The sequence below is a fragment of the Stegodyphus dumicola genome, chromosome 3, assembly GCF_044657685.1.
Source record: "Stegodyphus dumicola isolate Sdum_Otavi_A_Nest chromosome 3, ASM4465768v1".
NCBI lineage: Eukaryota > Metazoa > Arthropoda > Arachnida > Araneae > Eresidae > Stegodyphus > Stegodyphus dumicola.
Window position 1 is genome coordinate 121,122,892 of NC_140770.1, and position 16,098 is coordinate 121,138,989.

General features: G+C 30.7%; 1 protein-coding gene across 1 annotated transcript in view; it reads right to left on the bottom strand.

The window, feature by feature from the left end:
• The window catches only part of cpb (F-actin-capping protein subunit beta), a 39,682-nt gene that overhangs the window by 4,326 nt on the left and 19,258 nt on the right, over positions 1-16,098 (bottom strand). The window contains exons 4-6 of the mRNA XM_035350934.2: positions 11,573-11,828; positions 8,302-8,418; positions 3,034-3,099 (exon numbers count right to left, since the gene is read on the bottom strand). Coding sequence (XP_035206825.1) covers positions 3,034-3,099; positions 8,302-8,418; positions 11,573-11,828 — 439 coding nt within the window. The remainder of the gene's footprint in view (positions 1-3,033; positions 3,100-8,301; positions 8,419-11,572; positions 11,829-16,098) is intronic.

Genomic DNA, 16,098 nt, shown 5'->3' on the forward strand with positions numbered 1-16,098 from the left:
GTTTTTCTATTTCAAGTACTACTAACATGCTGCTACCATTGGCAAGTTCTGTGTCCAAATCTTGGTGGTGCATTGCACCTTTATGTCTTCTCCATCAAAAAACCTAATTATTCTAAAAGTGGCACCCGAACTAAAAAAGATGAGAGGACAATAATATGTCACCACTGGGATTTGGCAATTGGTTCCTTTATTCCCAGTCAGCTTTTAAAAGGAGGATTATATAAGGTATTTTTTCTGTCCTTTCCATGTCCCTTCATGCTGCAGCTGGAAGCCTGTCCAACACAAAATTGGGAGGTCCAATGTTGAATATGAGAGAGAGCAGTGCAGATTTCTTTAATTTCCTGACACATACACATACACACACACACACACACACACACAAAAAAAAAAAAAAAAAAAAAAAAAAAAAAAATTCTAAATGATTCTGCAAGTGGTGCTCGAAAGTTTATTACCATTAAGATTTAGCAATTGGGTCCTCTCCTCCCCCACTGCCTTAAAAAAGAGAGATTATAAAAGTTATTTTCTCCCTCCTTAGTGCATACCTTCATGTGTAAATGGATAGCACATTGAATTAGCATTAGGAGGTCAGGTGTTCAATTTGCAGTGAAGGCATTGCACATTCTCCATGTTTCTTGCTTCCAGATCCTAATGACTCTAAAAGTCTAAAATAAAAGCTAAAAAATAGTACCCTACAGAATGTGGTCCTAATTCTCCATGAATGAATCCAATTAAAGAGTGGATAACGCAGGTGATGAATCCACGTTTCAAGTATTACATGTGTACAACTACCATTGACGAATACACATTCTGTGTATATTACTATCAGATAGGAGTAGCAAATCACCACACGCATCAACTGAAATGGAACGTGATTTTGCAAAATGTTTAGTATGCCCTATCAAAAATGAAGTGACTAGCCCCTTTCTTTTTCTGTAAAAATAGCTTAAATGACAAAGTTTACTCGAATGTGATAGAAATTTTTCATATGTCCCAGATAAAAAAATATGACAGCATCATTTCCTAACAAGATGACATGCTTCCACATTGGCCAATGTTTATATGAAATTGCCTAAATCAGCATTTTCCCAACAGATGGATTAGGGAAGGTGGTCTCATTCCATGACTGCTTTGTTCTCCAAATTTAATTCCATTGGATATTTTTTATTGGGGTTATAATAAAGACTATTGTCTGTCAGAATCTTATTGTAATTTGCATGGACTAAAATAGCATATCACAGCTGCTATTCATTACATAACTCCACAGATACTTGCCAAAGCCCAGCAGAAAATCGAGTATCACTTGGACATGTTAAGCATGTTTTATAGCATTTGAACTACTTCTAAATCTCTTTGTAAAAATGAAATAATTTGTCAATAAATATATATGTGCAATGAAATAAAGCTTTGATCTTTCTTCAAACAAAAATATTTGATTAAAATAAAAGTACAGGGTGTTCAAATCAAATGTACCTAATTTGGAGAGGTCGCTCTGTTTAACAGAGAGTTTAAAGTCGTAAGAATATTGCAAAATTAGATACTAATAATTGCAAAGTTTTTATTAAACAATCAGTGCAATTCCACGTGAGCTCCCTTAGTAGCCCTGAGAATGTCCAGCCGATAGTCCAGTTCCAGCCATGTCCAGTGTAGCATTTCCAGAGTCACAATAGCAATAGCCAAGGTTATGGAGACATGAAGGTCTTCAATATCATGGATGTTTCTCGGGTAGACTTTTTCTTTCACGTAGCCCCAAAAGAAGAAATGAAGAGGAGTCGTATCGGGAGATCTTGGTGGCCACGCAATTCGGCCACCGCATCCTATCTTATCCATCGTTTAGGGAAAGTTGTATCTAAAAATATGCAAACATGCTTGCCCCAGTGAGGAGGAGCTCCATCTTGTTGGAAGATAACAGTGGGTTGTAAATGCTGCATTTGAGGTAATGCATAAATTTGTAACATGTCTAGATAAGTGTTTGCCGTCAGTTAAAAAAAAAGTCCTCACAGACATCTTAGTTAAAAAAAAAAATATTGGTCCTATGACTGTATAATGTGATAGAGAACACCAGACATTGATTTTTGCACTGCTTCATTCCAATTCGTGTAGGGAATGGTGATTTTCCAAGCCCCAAATTCTGCAGTTGTGCTTATTAATGTTGTTGCTAACATGAAACGTAGCTTCATCTGAGAAAAAGATATCGTTTAACTTTCATGTTCATTTTCGATGCGAGATAACATCTCAATAGCAAATGCTGCAGACTGCTGCCCATCATTTGGTTGCAGTTTCTGCATAATCTACATTTTATATGCATGCATCCTCAGTTTTCAATGCAGTACATCATGAATAGTTGATCGTGGCATAGTAATTCGGAAGCTGCCTGCCTGATTGACTGTCGAATGCTCCGAACGAAAGCTTGTCGAACATCTTCCACGTGTGAATCAGAATGTGAACGGTGATCACCTTTGTATCTTTTTGGTACACTTCCCATTTCGAGAAACATTTTGTACCACTTTTTTTATGCTCTTAGCCTGGGGTTAATTTATAAACTGTTTGAAACATTCTTTGCACAACTACGGATTTGTGTTCTGCATACCAGAGAACAATCTGTGCCTTCTCTTGCGATGATGCCATTTTTCTGTCTGCCGGCTCAGAAAAAGCAGGGGTTTGTTAGATGTGAGAAAAAATATTGTCACCAAACTCTACAAATTCAGCTCCTACATGCGGTCAATATCGCATAAGACCCATAACAAAAGATTCATAACAAGTAAGATCCCAGTGTAGTTAATATCTTATTATGATCCATAGTCATTACCAATAATTTTTATAGAACATTAGTGCTATGACCATTTTTTAACATGCCTTCATCTGCCATCAATCCCATAAATGATTTTGCTTACAAAAACATTAATTTATCATAATGCTTAAAACAGATTTTCTTTCTTTGTCGTTTTATGTATGCATGTATTATGTCATTCTATTAATTCTCTCAAAAGTTAAAAACTTTACAGATTTTTACTAAAATTTCAAATGTATACCTACTTCAACCATTCGCCCAATATTTGCAATATGAGGATTGGCTTCATTCACATTTGAATCACTTTCATTCTAAAATAAAAAATAATTATTAAATAGATTACTAGCCTTAAAATACAACGTAAACAATTTCTTAGTATATTTCTTTATGTTTAATTTATTAAATTAAATTTGTTTTACACTTGCAAAAGGAACAAATCTCCAAATTTAGTCATTTTGATACATTTTCCTTTAACGTAACTTTATACTTTTACTGCAGGAAAATTCTGTATAATTCAAAACAGTAAAAGCCTGACTAATTGGCATTCAATTAACCAGAAAGCTCAAAAACACAAAATAATTTTAATTTATAGAAACTGTTGTCCTTCTTCCCACCCTCATAAAAAATTAAGCAAATGAGACTTGTAACATCATATTATGCACTACGACTCAGAACAAACAGAGTGATTTAAGCCAATAATGCATAACATGATGCCACAATACAATCATAAGCTCTTGACCTTGGTTTTATGTAACGATTTCTTATTCTCAATAAATCAGTTTGGTTTTTATGGGAAAGGATACAAATCTATGGCTATTTATCTATTTTTTCCTCATATTTTGAAACATTATTAAAATTTGGGATCTGCTTTAAATACAACAGCATGAATTGACATCTTTACAAAATTATGGGATTCTGGTTTCAAAAGTGTACAATAAAAAGTACAGTGTGATATTTTATTTAAAAATGGATAAACAATGGCAACACAACATGGAAAATTGGAACAAGCAATTTAAGTTTTTTTTATGCTGTAACCATAATTTGTATCTCTTGATCATTAACCCTTTGTTGCGTGCAATATCATTTTTATAATTTTTTTTAACTAAAAATTCTAGAAATTGAATATTATGATCCTAGAGACAAATAATATATGAATTTAAAAAAACCTACTCTTGCCCATTGTTCTGTGGGTGGTGGTCGTACTGTGAAACCACCACGCATCTAGGACTTTGGAACTTATTGATGTAGTAGGAAAAAAAAAACTTACCATTTTCCGCACGCGTTTCCAATAAATGACAAAATTTACGGATTTTAAAAAAATGTATGTAAGAATTGCATTATATATAATTTTTTTACATTATTTTACAAAGTAAATCGTCAGAAAAAATTAAAAAATAAACATTTATGTAATTTTTCTATAGCAGTGAAAATATAAGTACCTACATAATAAGGACATTTGAATAAATGGATTAAAAAACTTAATGAAATAAGGATAAAAAAGAAATCAGTGTATTTTTTTTTTAATTTCAAAGAAATTTTTTTTTCTGACACTGTTCAAAGCATGTTTTGTCTCTTTGGTACATGCATAGACCTACATTGTACATTTCGCACATACATCTTGTTCTATGAGGTTTCTTCCTTGTGCTACAAAATGTACACTGCCGGGATTTAAGTTTCCACTGGTATATGTACAGCGTTATTTAGTCTCTTTTCACCTGGCACATGAAATTTGTGATTTTTTATGTTAACGGGGGGGGGGGGGGGGCTTGGTCTTTTTGACTTTGTACGGATCATTTGTTTCCCATTCATACTTATTTTATTCGTATTTCGTCCCAAAATATTCAGAAAATATTTTAAATTTAAATAAATCTTTTACGCAATTTCTATTTTTAATTATAGCAAAGTATATTTACATTAAATTTAAGCTCTTTATCTATATCCAGGCAAAAATAAACATTCCTATTTGAAAAGCAAGCAAACACCATTGAGAAGCAAACGGCAGTGGTTTCAAGGTGCGACCACCAAGCCTCTAGAGGATTGTAAGCATTGTGACACAATGCTCTGGTGGCGCAGTGGTCGTGCCCTGAAACCACATAGCAAATGCCATACACATAGAGGGTTTTTTTATATATATGCAGTTTAATTACTGCAATTTTTTATTGTTTATGATAGAAATCATGATGTGCGATGACTAACTTTTGATTTAAAGTTGTTTATAATAATAAAAGGAAGTTATTTTGTCTCATCGAAAACAAATTTTAAAAGGCATCTGATCTGAAGTATCAATACCTAAAACATATATGATTCTATAGTCATTTTGTGTTATTTAGATGTAAAAGATCAGTAATCAATTCATTTTCACTCAAAAATTTTGGAAAAAAGAGGAGGCAAAAAATTTGGAAAATGGTAGTTTCAGGGCGCGACCACCGCGCGTTAAAGGGTTAAACAAAATAAAGAATGATTATTTCTTTGAAAGTTCTGCTGAAATGACTGGTGCAAGTTTAGTGGGATCAGTGTCAACTTTCATGGCCAACAGGTTTTCGTAATTGGATAAGATATTTTACATGTTAAATTACTACCAAAATAAATCGACTTTTATGTCTGAAATGCACTTTTTTTTTAAATCCCATGTAATATTAAATACAATACAGGCTTTTTATCTTTAAACTGATAACAAATAAAATGATCGCTTTTTATAATTTTAAATCAGAAATTTCTTTTTTCCATTCATCTGGCTTTTACCATAAATTACATTTTAACTAGCCAGAGTTTTTATTTATCCAGCATTTCTCGAGCTTTGTTGACAGTTGACTTTTTACTGCATTAGCATGAAAAACCTGGTAATTTTCTCATGTGCATTTATTTAATTCAATAACAAATAGTAATCTTCTCTCTAATAATAACTTTTCATAAAATTCGGAAGCATGAACACTTAACAAATATGAACCAAAATTACTTTTTGTTTCCAGTCTTTTTATAAAGTAAGCCTAATATATTATTTTCTAGAGTAAAAATAAAAATACACTTAATCACTAAATAAAAGTCTAAAATAATAATGTAGGGAAAACATTCAAATTGACCTATAGCTATAATATAAATAAAATTGTTGTTTTTACTATAACATGTTAATAGTTTATGTAACTGCTTATCTACTCCCTTTGACGCCTGAAAAGAAATTTACTATTCTTGATATCTGAAATTTAAATCATAAAATATATTCATTCCTTGCATTTTAACATCTTAAGAGTTTAAATTTACATTTAGAGTACTGTATAATTGCAACATCTTGCTACACCTACCAGCTCAAATTTCTTGTAACTAATTTTATAGACTAAAGAATATAGTTCCCAGAAAATAAAATCATAATTTTAATCAAAACCTCATGACATACTGGTCACTAATCCAAAACTACAAAAGCCCTACACAGCATAAAAATAGACTGTAGTTATTCACAAATTGTGTTTCCCTTGAAGGGGTGGGGAGCCCTAGCATGATTTTTCAAGTTGCTCATTACATAATTTTTCAAGATGCTCATAATATTTTTCATAATGCTTGGGTTCATAAGTTACTACTGTCAGCTAGATTTGCTGCTAAATGACCAATTAGAAAGCACACTCAACACATATACACACTTGATAACAGACATGGTTGTGAGTATTTAGAATCTTCACAATTCAATACACAGTGCATTATAATAGCATACTTAATACACATATGTGAAATAAAGAAATAGTTTCTGAACTGTGTGCTTACAGTTTTAAATTGCTTTTGTATTGCCCATGATTTTTGACAGATTTTTTTCCTACATCTATCTCATAACTCTTTATTTAAATCTTGATTTAATAATACAATTAAAAATGAAACATTGCTTTGATCCCTAAATAAGATGCAAATAAAAAAAGAGAACTGTTCCATCAAGTACAAGAAAGAAATCACGGAGGACTTCTCGGATAAGAATTTTAGACATCTACAAAGAGATTTTTGAATGGTCTGAGAATGGGAATACTCTATCTCTCAATCGATAGGTGATAGAAATGCTACAAAACATAAGTCTGAATCCCATTAGCAATCAGTATTGAATTGGATTACATGATCTATGACTAGACTGCTGACATAAAAAAACAAAAGTTGGGGTTCCTCACTGACATTCAAGCATTTGCTTTTACAATGGCAGAACAATTAGGCATATCCCCAGAAGAATTCAAAGCAGCACAATATCAGTTGGAGAAGTTCTTTTAGCAATTTGAACTGTTTCTAAAAAGATCAAAACTCAGTTTGAGCAGCAAGATGTTAAAATTATTAAAATGTGCACTTAGTTTCAAGCATCTTGTTGAATGTATTGACTTTTTAAAATACCACTTCTCCAATATAGTTGCTAGTGATGAAACTGCATTGCACCGAGAATTTCAGTGACACTTAATCAAATGGGTGGCTCACCATTCTCAGCTGCTGCGCTTTTGCAGCTGAGGATGGGGTTTTGATAAAACCATCGAAACTAGTCCTGTGAAAATTTGAAAATATAACGCTGATTTTTGTTGTTCGACTTCTGAATTAGTATTTGTTCGGCGTGTTATTGTGTCTTAATGATATGACTACTTGAATAACTGTAAATTTTTAACATAAATAAATATAATGAAAAAATGGAGATTCTTCTGAATTCTTCCGATTCTTCTATCTGAATAATATAAATTGTTATAAATGGATAAATATAAATTATTGTGCATGAAAAAATAAGCTCTAATGTATTTTTTTACAGAAATCACATAATATAAACCAAGGTATTACACAAATGAAATGTACATTAAAGATAGCATGACTGTAATCAATATGCATTAATTTTTAACATTACTAATAAAATTTATAGTATTACAGTATGAATGCAAAAAAAAAGAGCATAATATCTCAGTTAAAATATCTTTAAAATATATTCAGAAACATAAAACTGAAAAACTAAAATAAGAAGTGTTTAAAAGACAGAAATATGTCTATCACATAACAAATATGCAACTTACAATTACGTAACAAGATTTCATATGTTGAAACCAGTTAATTTATTTTGTTTGAAATTTTCCAATTGTCTCTTCAACATACTTACCATATCAATTTTAGCTGTATTCTAAACAAAACAACAAAAAGTATCTTTTGACTAAATTACTATATAAAATGTGACAATTCAGAATTAACCACGTATATACATATTTAACATATTTATTTCCTTGTTTGGGTAAAGTTTGTTTTATTTTATGAACTCAATTTTTGTATACTGCATCCTTTAATTATTTTGTTGTGATTTGTCTAACACTAACATCAAATCAAATCCATAAATTTTATCATGGGTAGCACATATCATTGGCTTAAGCCTTGAATACCTCAGAGATAACAGTACAGATTTATATAGCTCTATTCCAATTTTGAGAATTTCCTGTGCAGGCAACATTCAAATTATTCAAAAGAGTATATATGCGTTATCAAAATATTTTAATAAAATAGTGATGTTAATGATATAAACTAACCTGTCTTGTAAGACTGCCACCTAAATTCATTGTACCAGAACCAGATTTATTGGTCTGAAGCCATAGCATAACGGTGGATGTTAATTTATAATGTGCACTTCGACCACTAGATTTTTCCTAAAAAACATAATACATTTCAAAATTCAAGCTGAAATAAACAAGACAAAAAGATTATAGTATTACATCACAATATTATTAAGTAGCAGCAATCTTTAATCATTATTTCCCCAAAAGAAAGTTTTAAGTAACTAAAGGCAGAGATAATTTCATTTAACTTCTGGGTTTAACCATGCTCGCGGAAAAGAGAGTGAAAATTAGAAAATAAATTATTAGATAGACATAATGCATATCAACTATACAAACTTTTCAACTTTACTTTTATACTGTTTTTCAAGTGAAACAAACTCCTTGCATTTCAAGAAAACTGGCACAGTCTTTTACTTAATAATCAATACAAAATTAAGGTTAGATTCTAGTAATTTTTTAAGAATACTAGAAATAAAGGGACAACTTTATGGCAATCTAAAATTTTAAGCAGAAAGAAAAATTTTTTATTGAAATCCAAAATTGCTACATAGCTCAGAATTGCTTTATAAAAGTTTTAAAAGAAAATATAGATAAAATGTTAAAAAACTGTCACATTTGCTATTTAATCTGTTTAACAGACTATTTGCCTGCTTAAGCTCCATGATTAGTACTCAGCAATTACGAAACCAATTCTACTAATGTGCTAAGAAGTTAATCAAAAGTTGCCAAATATTTCTTAAGACAAAAAAATCTATACTATATTGAATTGAAACTTTAAAATTGAAAACTTTGATGTGCATTAAAATATTTTAAAACAATAGAATAAATATTATGGTACTATATGCAACTGTGAAATGCACCTGCTAATGAAAAGAATGTACTGCATTTTTTCACAAATACTGCATTTTATCTTGTAGTAGAAAGTGCAGGAATATGCATCCCATGAAGCTGTACTTTACAAACGGAATTACAAAACGTGAGTAGGTTACATGGATAAGAAAAATCATTTTACAAATGGAGTTATTTTCGGGAATTCATTTGGAGACGATGTCAGGAGGGAAAGCAAAAACTCTTGAAGAGATTTTAAAGCAGATAGCTGAACAGTATCCACTGGCTATAAATACTCTCTGGGCTGATTTTCATTATTATTGTTAAGATAATAAAATGCATATAAAATGACACATTTGTCTAACTTTTAAATTATCTCTGATGCTGCATTATTACAGAAATCTTGCAGCTTGAAAGTAGTTTATGAAATGTTCTTAGATGATTGAGATAACACTCCACATAAGTGCAGCTCTCTTTTATTTCTTTTTTAAGTAAAAAAAAGGTTGACATGGACAGCAGTGTCAAATTGCATGACGAGAATTCTGCAAGTATGATTTTTTTTTCGTAAATTAAAACATATCACTGTGCATATGGGCAGAAGACTGGGGAAAAAGAAAATTATATCCCTTATATATGTTTGTTGAGTTTTTATTTCACTTAATTTGTTGCTGTTTTATGCAATTTTCAAAATTTCATTATGAATTTTTCTTGTATTTTTAATTTTATTACTTTATTCCTGTTTTCTCCAATTTTCAGTGCCTTGCCATTTTTAAAAATGGCTACTGCATTTCATATGTTACATTCTCGAAAAATTAGTTGGCAACGACTGGGCAACTGCGGGAATGCTGGGTGGATTATGGGATAGTACCAATGTTATTACTATCTAAGCATAATTTATATACCAGAAAGCAAAAATAAAACATTGACAGTATGCTATTAAGAACACAAACATAAAATATAAGAATTCAAAAATTATGCATGAAACATATTTATATATATGTGATGAACCAGCTTTTGTCAGGAATAAATAGATTGTTGAAGAATCATAAATGTAGTCGTAGCTTAAATTATCAGACGATAAGTTTAAAAAACAGGATCCATTTATTATTGGTCAGGAAAAATAGCAGTTACAAAATCAGATATCTGGAGTAAATAAAAAAGAACTAATAACATTTTGTATGAAGTTTACTGCATCGTGACATTTGAGAAAAAGCCCCGATATTCTTTTGCGAGTCCTTTTATAGCCTCTGGAAAGGTGGAGCTTCCAAGAAATGATGTCAGCCAATCCAGTTTGCTTTAAATATTTCCAGAACATTCTATAACTGTACGTGTAGAAAAAGGTGGGAAAAACAACTTGACTACGGGGCTGTCGATTTAATTCCACGTACTTTCAAATAAGAGAACGTCGCCATTAAAAATAAAAAGAACATACAGTTAGAATTTTAAGTGTATTCTTGACTATGGAATTTTATTATACATATATATATCGAAAACATTTTACTTGCCGCAAATGAAAAGTTTTTATGCTGAAATAATAAACAATAATGGCAATATAAGCATGTTAATCAATGAGAAACTATATTAAATTTAGCAACAATACTGTTGCATTCAAATTAAATTATGGTGATAGATTTCAGTGATGAGCAATTTGAAGGGATTCTTTTTATCGTGTACGTATTATGCATGTAGTTTTCAACGTTTTATACTTTTAACTATTATATTATTATCAAATTCCTTAATGAAAATTTTTAAATGAAACCTAAATATTATTTCAACTGCCTTCAAACTGATTAAATGAATGTTTTAAAACTTTACTAATACTATTACTGAATACATAACAAATGTTGAAAAATTAAATTTCCTTTTCATATGAACAATTTTAGTTTGTTTAAAAAAATTAGGAAAAACTCTGAACTCTGTCAGACTAGGAGAGGAAACTAAAATTCTAGACTATAAAAAAACCCAGTACAGTAATTCCCAGATGGCCATAAAATTGGCAAGACGAGTATCATGTATATCACTCATGACCTTGCTAAATTTTTCATACTTATCTAACTAAAGATGCACAAAATGACAAAAAATAAAGTTGGTAATATTTTTAAAGAACTCAAAAACAACAAGAATGAATCAAGGTCAAACTTTTGCTTTAGAACATTAGTTTTGGCTCTTCCACTTAGAAAAATCACCAAGTTATCACCAAGCAAGAATATATTCTAAACCTTTCATATTTAAAGGTCCTCAGCATTTAATTATCAGAAATTATACATAATTTGTTTCTAATAATGTAGCAGTTACAGGCAGCATTCTGTTTTCTATTATTCAACTTTCTGGAATTTCATTAATTTCAATAGTATTCACAGTTATATACACATTAAATAAGGTATAAATTAAATGAAACTAATAAATATAATTTTACCTGAACTTCAACAACATGAATGGAATCCCAACAGCCTTTAATTTTCTTAGAACCATCACCTGCTTTTTTTATTAATATCACACCAGCAAAGCCATGTTCTAAATCCCAAAGATATACAGAAGATACGCCACCTTCGAAATACATCTCTCTATATTGGTCAAATGCTTCATTTGCATCTATTTCCAATTTTCGTAGCCTATCGGAAGGCATGGCACCATCATCTAAGGGCGGATCATAAGTATTGCTCCAAGGTGACCTATTTGAAAAAATTTTCATACACTGGTTCAATAACACATTATTAACATTGCCTTTATTATTTAATAAAAGAAAACTAGGCCTTGAGAAAAAATATTGATTATATTCTTCAATTAATTTTTAGCAGATTTATCATAAAAGAAAAAGAACCAAATTTTAAAAATTCGTTAGAAAAAAGTAAAACTGCTATAGTTATTCAAAATATAATATTGCTACCATTTTTCAACAGAAATTATATTACCAAAATTAGACCAACATTTATAATATCTAATAGCATGTTCATCTTTTCAATACAAATTAAATCAATCATAAATTTATCTAAGAACTAGAAACCATACTCTGTAAAAAAATTAATTATATATTATGTGTTACGAGAAGTATGATTTAAAATAACACCATATTGATCTAAATAATGACAGTCTCATATATAAGATAAGATCTCACCCTAATTTTCAAGGCACAATAAATAAAAAGCTGGCATACTGATGTTTATTTAATGTGAGGTTATAACCTCACATTAAATAAGCATTACTATGTTAAAAATGTTCTACAACAGTTCCAAAGGGCCTGCCAAATTTGACGATTTTGTTGCGAGATAATTTTAATTTGGCAATCTTACTTTTTTTTTTTTTCCCCATTTCTTAGTGATTTTATTTTGGAAAGTTTTCCCTTTTTTAATAGCTGGAATTAATGGGACTGCGGGACATCTGTTTATTTGTGGAATATGTGTCTGTTATTACTGCAGGATATGCATCTGTTTTTGAATGCTATTTGTTAATTTTAAAACTGTATTCTTTCATACAGCAAAAATACAATTCCTGTTTGAGTTCCATTTGTATATCATGGCAGAAAGATATTTAACATTTTTCTATGACTTGCAACAAAAGGGAGAAAGAATTCTCTCTTGTTGAGTATATGCGGTACAAGCTGCAAAAAAGCAACTTTCAAGAAGAGCCTTTATACAAGCCATGAAAAAAGTTTATCCTTTGTCAGAAAAATAAATTTTTCAGAAAAGGTGCAATTTTTTACATATCAGATAACCATTATTTAATAATTTACAATTCATCACAGCAGCTGCACATTGCTAATCTTGTTCATTACTCTGATTTTTTTTAAAAGCAAAAACAAGATCATGATGCACATGGTGAGAAAAATAGAAATACATCATGAAATATATTCAGCAGATCAATAACCAACTTTCAAGAGAGATAGAGCACACCTAAGATGATGGAAAATTATATAGCAATGCATGGTCGGAAACACTTTCCTGGCACAGTAGTGATGACATAAAACACAAGAAAGAAAGGACATGAACAGGGTGAGAATGATGTTTATTAAGCCTAGTGAAGCAGAAACTAGGAAATAAGAATAAAAATGATGACTGTCTTTGAAGAAATTGTTCGAAATTACGACCTGCACCGTCATGCTGGAACCTTGTGTCATGCAACTTCCATGGCTCGGAGATGTGAAACGGATATACTCACAATCATCCTCCCTTTTTTATTCATTATATATCCTACTCACTTTTGAAATAGCCTGTTTTTCATGACATTCTTATCAGTAGGGGTGTCACTTTCCATTCCATCAGTATTTGGTCAGAGTAAAGTAGTGAAGGGATTATGTCTATCATGGCTAGGCATTTTGATGGCATGAGATGAAAGAAAAGACTAGTTTCATAACAGTGAAACATTTTTAGCTGAAATCCATACACTTTTTTTTTTGATAAATTCATGAATTTGGATAAAACATCTTTGAATTCTTCATTTGTGACATAATATGATGTTTAATGATGTAATTTAAACTCATACAGCCCTTCAGTGAAGAAATAGTCACTCTTCATGGTGTTATTTAGTCTCTTTTTTTCACTGGTATAAGCCCATTTACTGGAATATGTCACATACTGCACTGAGTGCAAACTTCAGCAAAATATGATTTGAAACCCCAGATATTTCTCCTTGAACATACTAATTCTTTGAAGTGGTTTTATAAAAACTGTGTTCTTTCTTCTAATTTCCTTCTTTCACAAACCTTTACTTTCAGAGTTAAAACAAGAATGCTCACTTTTTGCAAGTCATATTTCCATAAATTTTGCATTCTTGCCAAATTTTTTAAAAACCTTAATATTATTTTTCACGGACACTGCTGTTCATTTCCTAGACATTTTGACTGAAAATTAAGCTTAAAGTAAAATGTGGAGGCCAACAGTTCAATTAACATATGCTTATGCAATGACAAGAGATATTTTTGGTCAAAAGAATCCAGTATTTATTCTGTCCCACCTAATAATCCGATATTAAATATAAAAAAAAGTCAGGAGTAAATATTCTAAATCATACAATTTTTAAGACTAATAAATGACATATTAAAGAGCATATTTTTAGCAGTTATTTTTAATAATATAAGGAGAAAAATGCTATTTGAAACATTCTTTGTGAGAGGGTTAATATAAATCTTAAAGTTCATATATTTTTACTATAAGATGAGATATAATCAAAACTGCTAAACTCTTAGTATAATACTCTTAGTAAAATCTAAATTTTAGTATATTCATAGTATGGCAATTCAGTTATCAGAGTGGATTAAAAGAATAGAAAGCAGAGATACTGTCTTAATACAAATAAAACGCATAATTAAAGAACAGGCTTGTAGAGATCTGATTCTGGCATGGCTCTACAAGTAGAATGTTGGATTTCTTTTGTCTCCCATGTTAGGGAAAACTTTCCTTTCAAAGGAAACTTGTGTTTGTGAAAAAATAATCACTGGAAAGCAAATGTGCTGGATAATTAAATACACATACTTATTTTTAGGACAGCGATGTTCTATGAAGCAGTTATAGACATGTGGGAAGATGGATTATTGTAGCGAGGTTTATCTATTTATTCTTAACTAATAGTTCCTGTTAAGTTAAAAAGCCTTTTCAATTACTCTCTTTTCAACCATGCTTTTCATGCCAGAATGGTAAATGAGACAGTGAGAGTCTATTCAAATTAAGGTAGAATGAAGAGCTATTTAAGCAAGAGTTGCAGAAGTTAATTTTTAAAGTGTGTCTGCCTATTCCAGGCCACGTTGTGCTCTGATTATTAGCAACTTGCATTAGCGGCGTTGATGTGTTCTCACCTTTAGACTTGTCTCGTCACTTACTACAGACAAGAGCTTTTCCTGTGCATTAAAGTATTCTGTGAGCTGTTAGGCTAACTTACCATACCTTGAAATTATTATTTGTTATGTATTTCTGTTAAGCTAGAAGTGTTGGCTTTCTGTAACCCAAGTTGGGTCATTTGTTAATTTTATGCTCGAACAAAAGAATCTCATACACCCTTCTTCTAATCTCTGTTCTAGTTTCACAAAGGCTAGAAGATAACTCTTCAAGAGTCCTTTTTTAAAGTTTATGTTCACAAAACACCATAGACTTTATATAGTGCAAAACAAAGGTTTCTGAATGAATAACATAAGATTAAAAATTACCTGCCTAATTATCAGCTATTTAAATCCAACTTACTTAACCAAACATTTAAAAGTGTAGCATTGTTTTGACTCCTTAGCTCATAAATTAAAACTAATGTCATCTACATCTAAACACCTGTTTAACCTTCTCATGGTGAATAACACAGGGAGATAATCATTGTTAACTTAGATTCCAAGAACACCAAGTGAATACAATAATAACAACTGTAACTGAATGTTCGTTTGCACTACAGCTTGGTAGTTTAAGAACTAATGCATTAAGAAAACTTTTACTATTTGAGCCTGAGAATATAATACTTTAAATATTTGCAAATCAAATAGTAAATCAGAATCTGTAGGGTTGCCGTTATAACTGGAAATTATAGTTTAAATCCTGCAGATCCTACTAGACAGATAGTGAGTTATTGCTATATCTTGAACAATTCACAAAATTCAGAAGAAGATTTAAATAAGCTTTTTATTTTACTAACAATTTTAACTTGTGCTACAGATGAAATTTCCACAACTTGTGGATATCTTAAATTAACAGAACAGACAATTAAATTTGGACATCAATAACATAGTCTGAGACTACTTATTAAAAAGAATAAATTGGTTCATACTTTTGCTCGGTGCATATTAAAGAATTGGTACATAAGGAATGCAGGAAGCTGAAATATGATTTTTAAATATAATATGTGTCTTGTTGTTAGTATTTTTAGCCAACAGAATTGGCTAAAAATACTAACAGCAAGACACAACTGCCAGAAGTTCTCTTAACTAAAGAATCATACTCTTCATCTTTAACATACACAAAGCTAATTTGC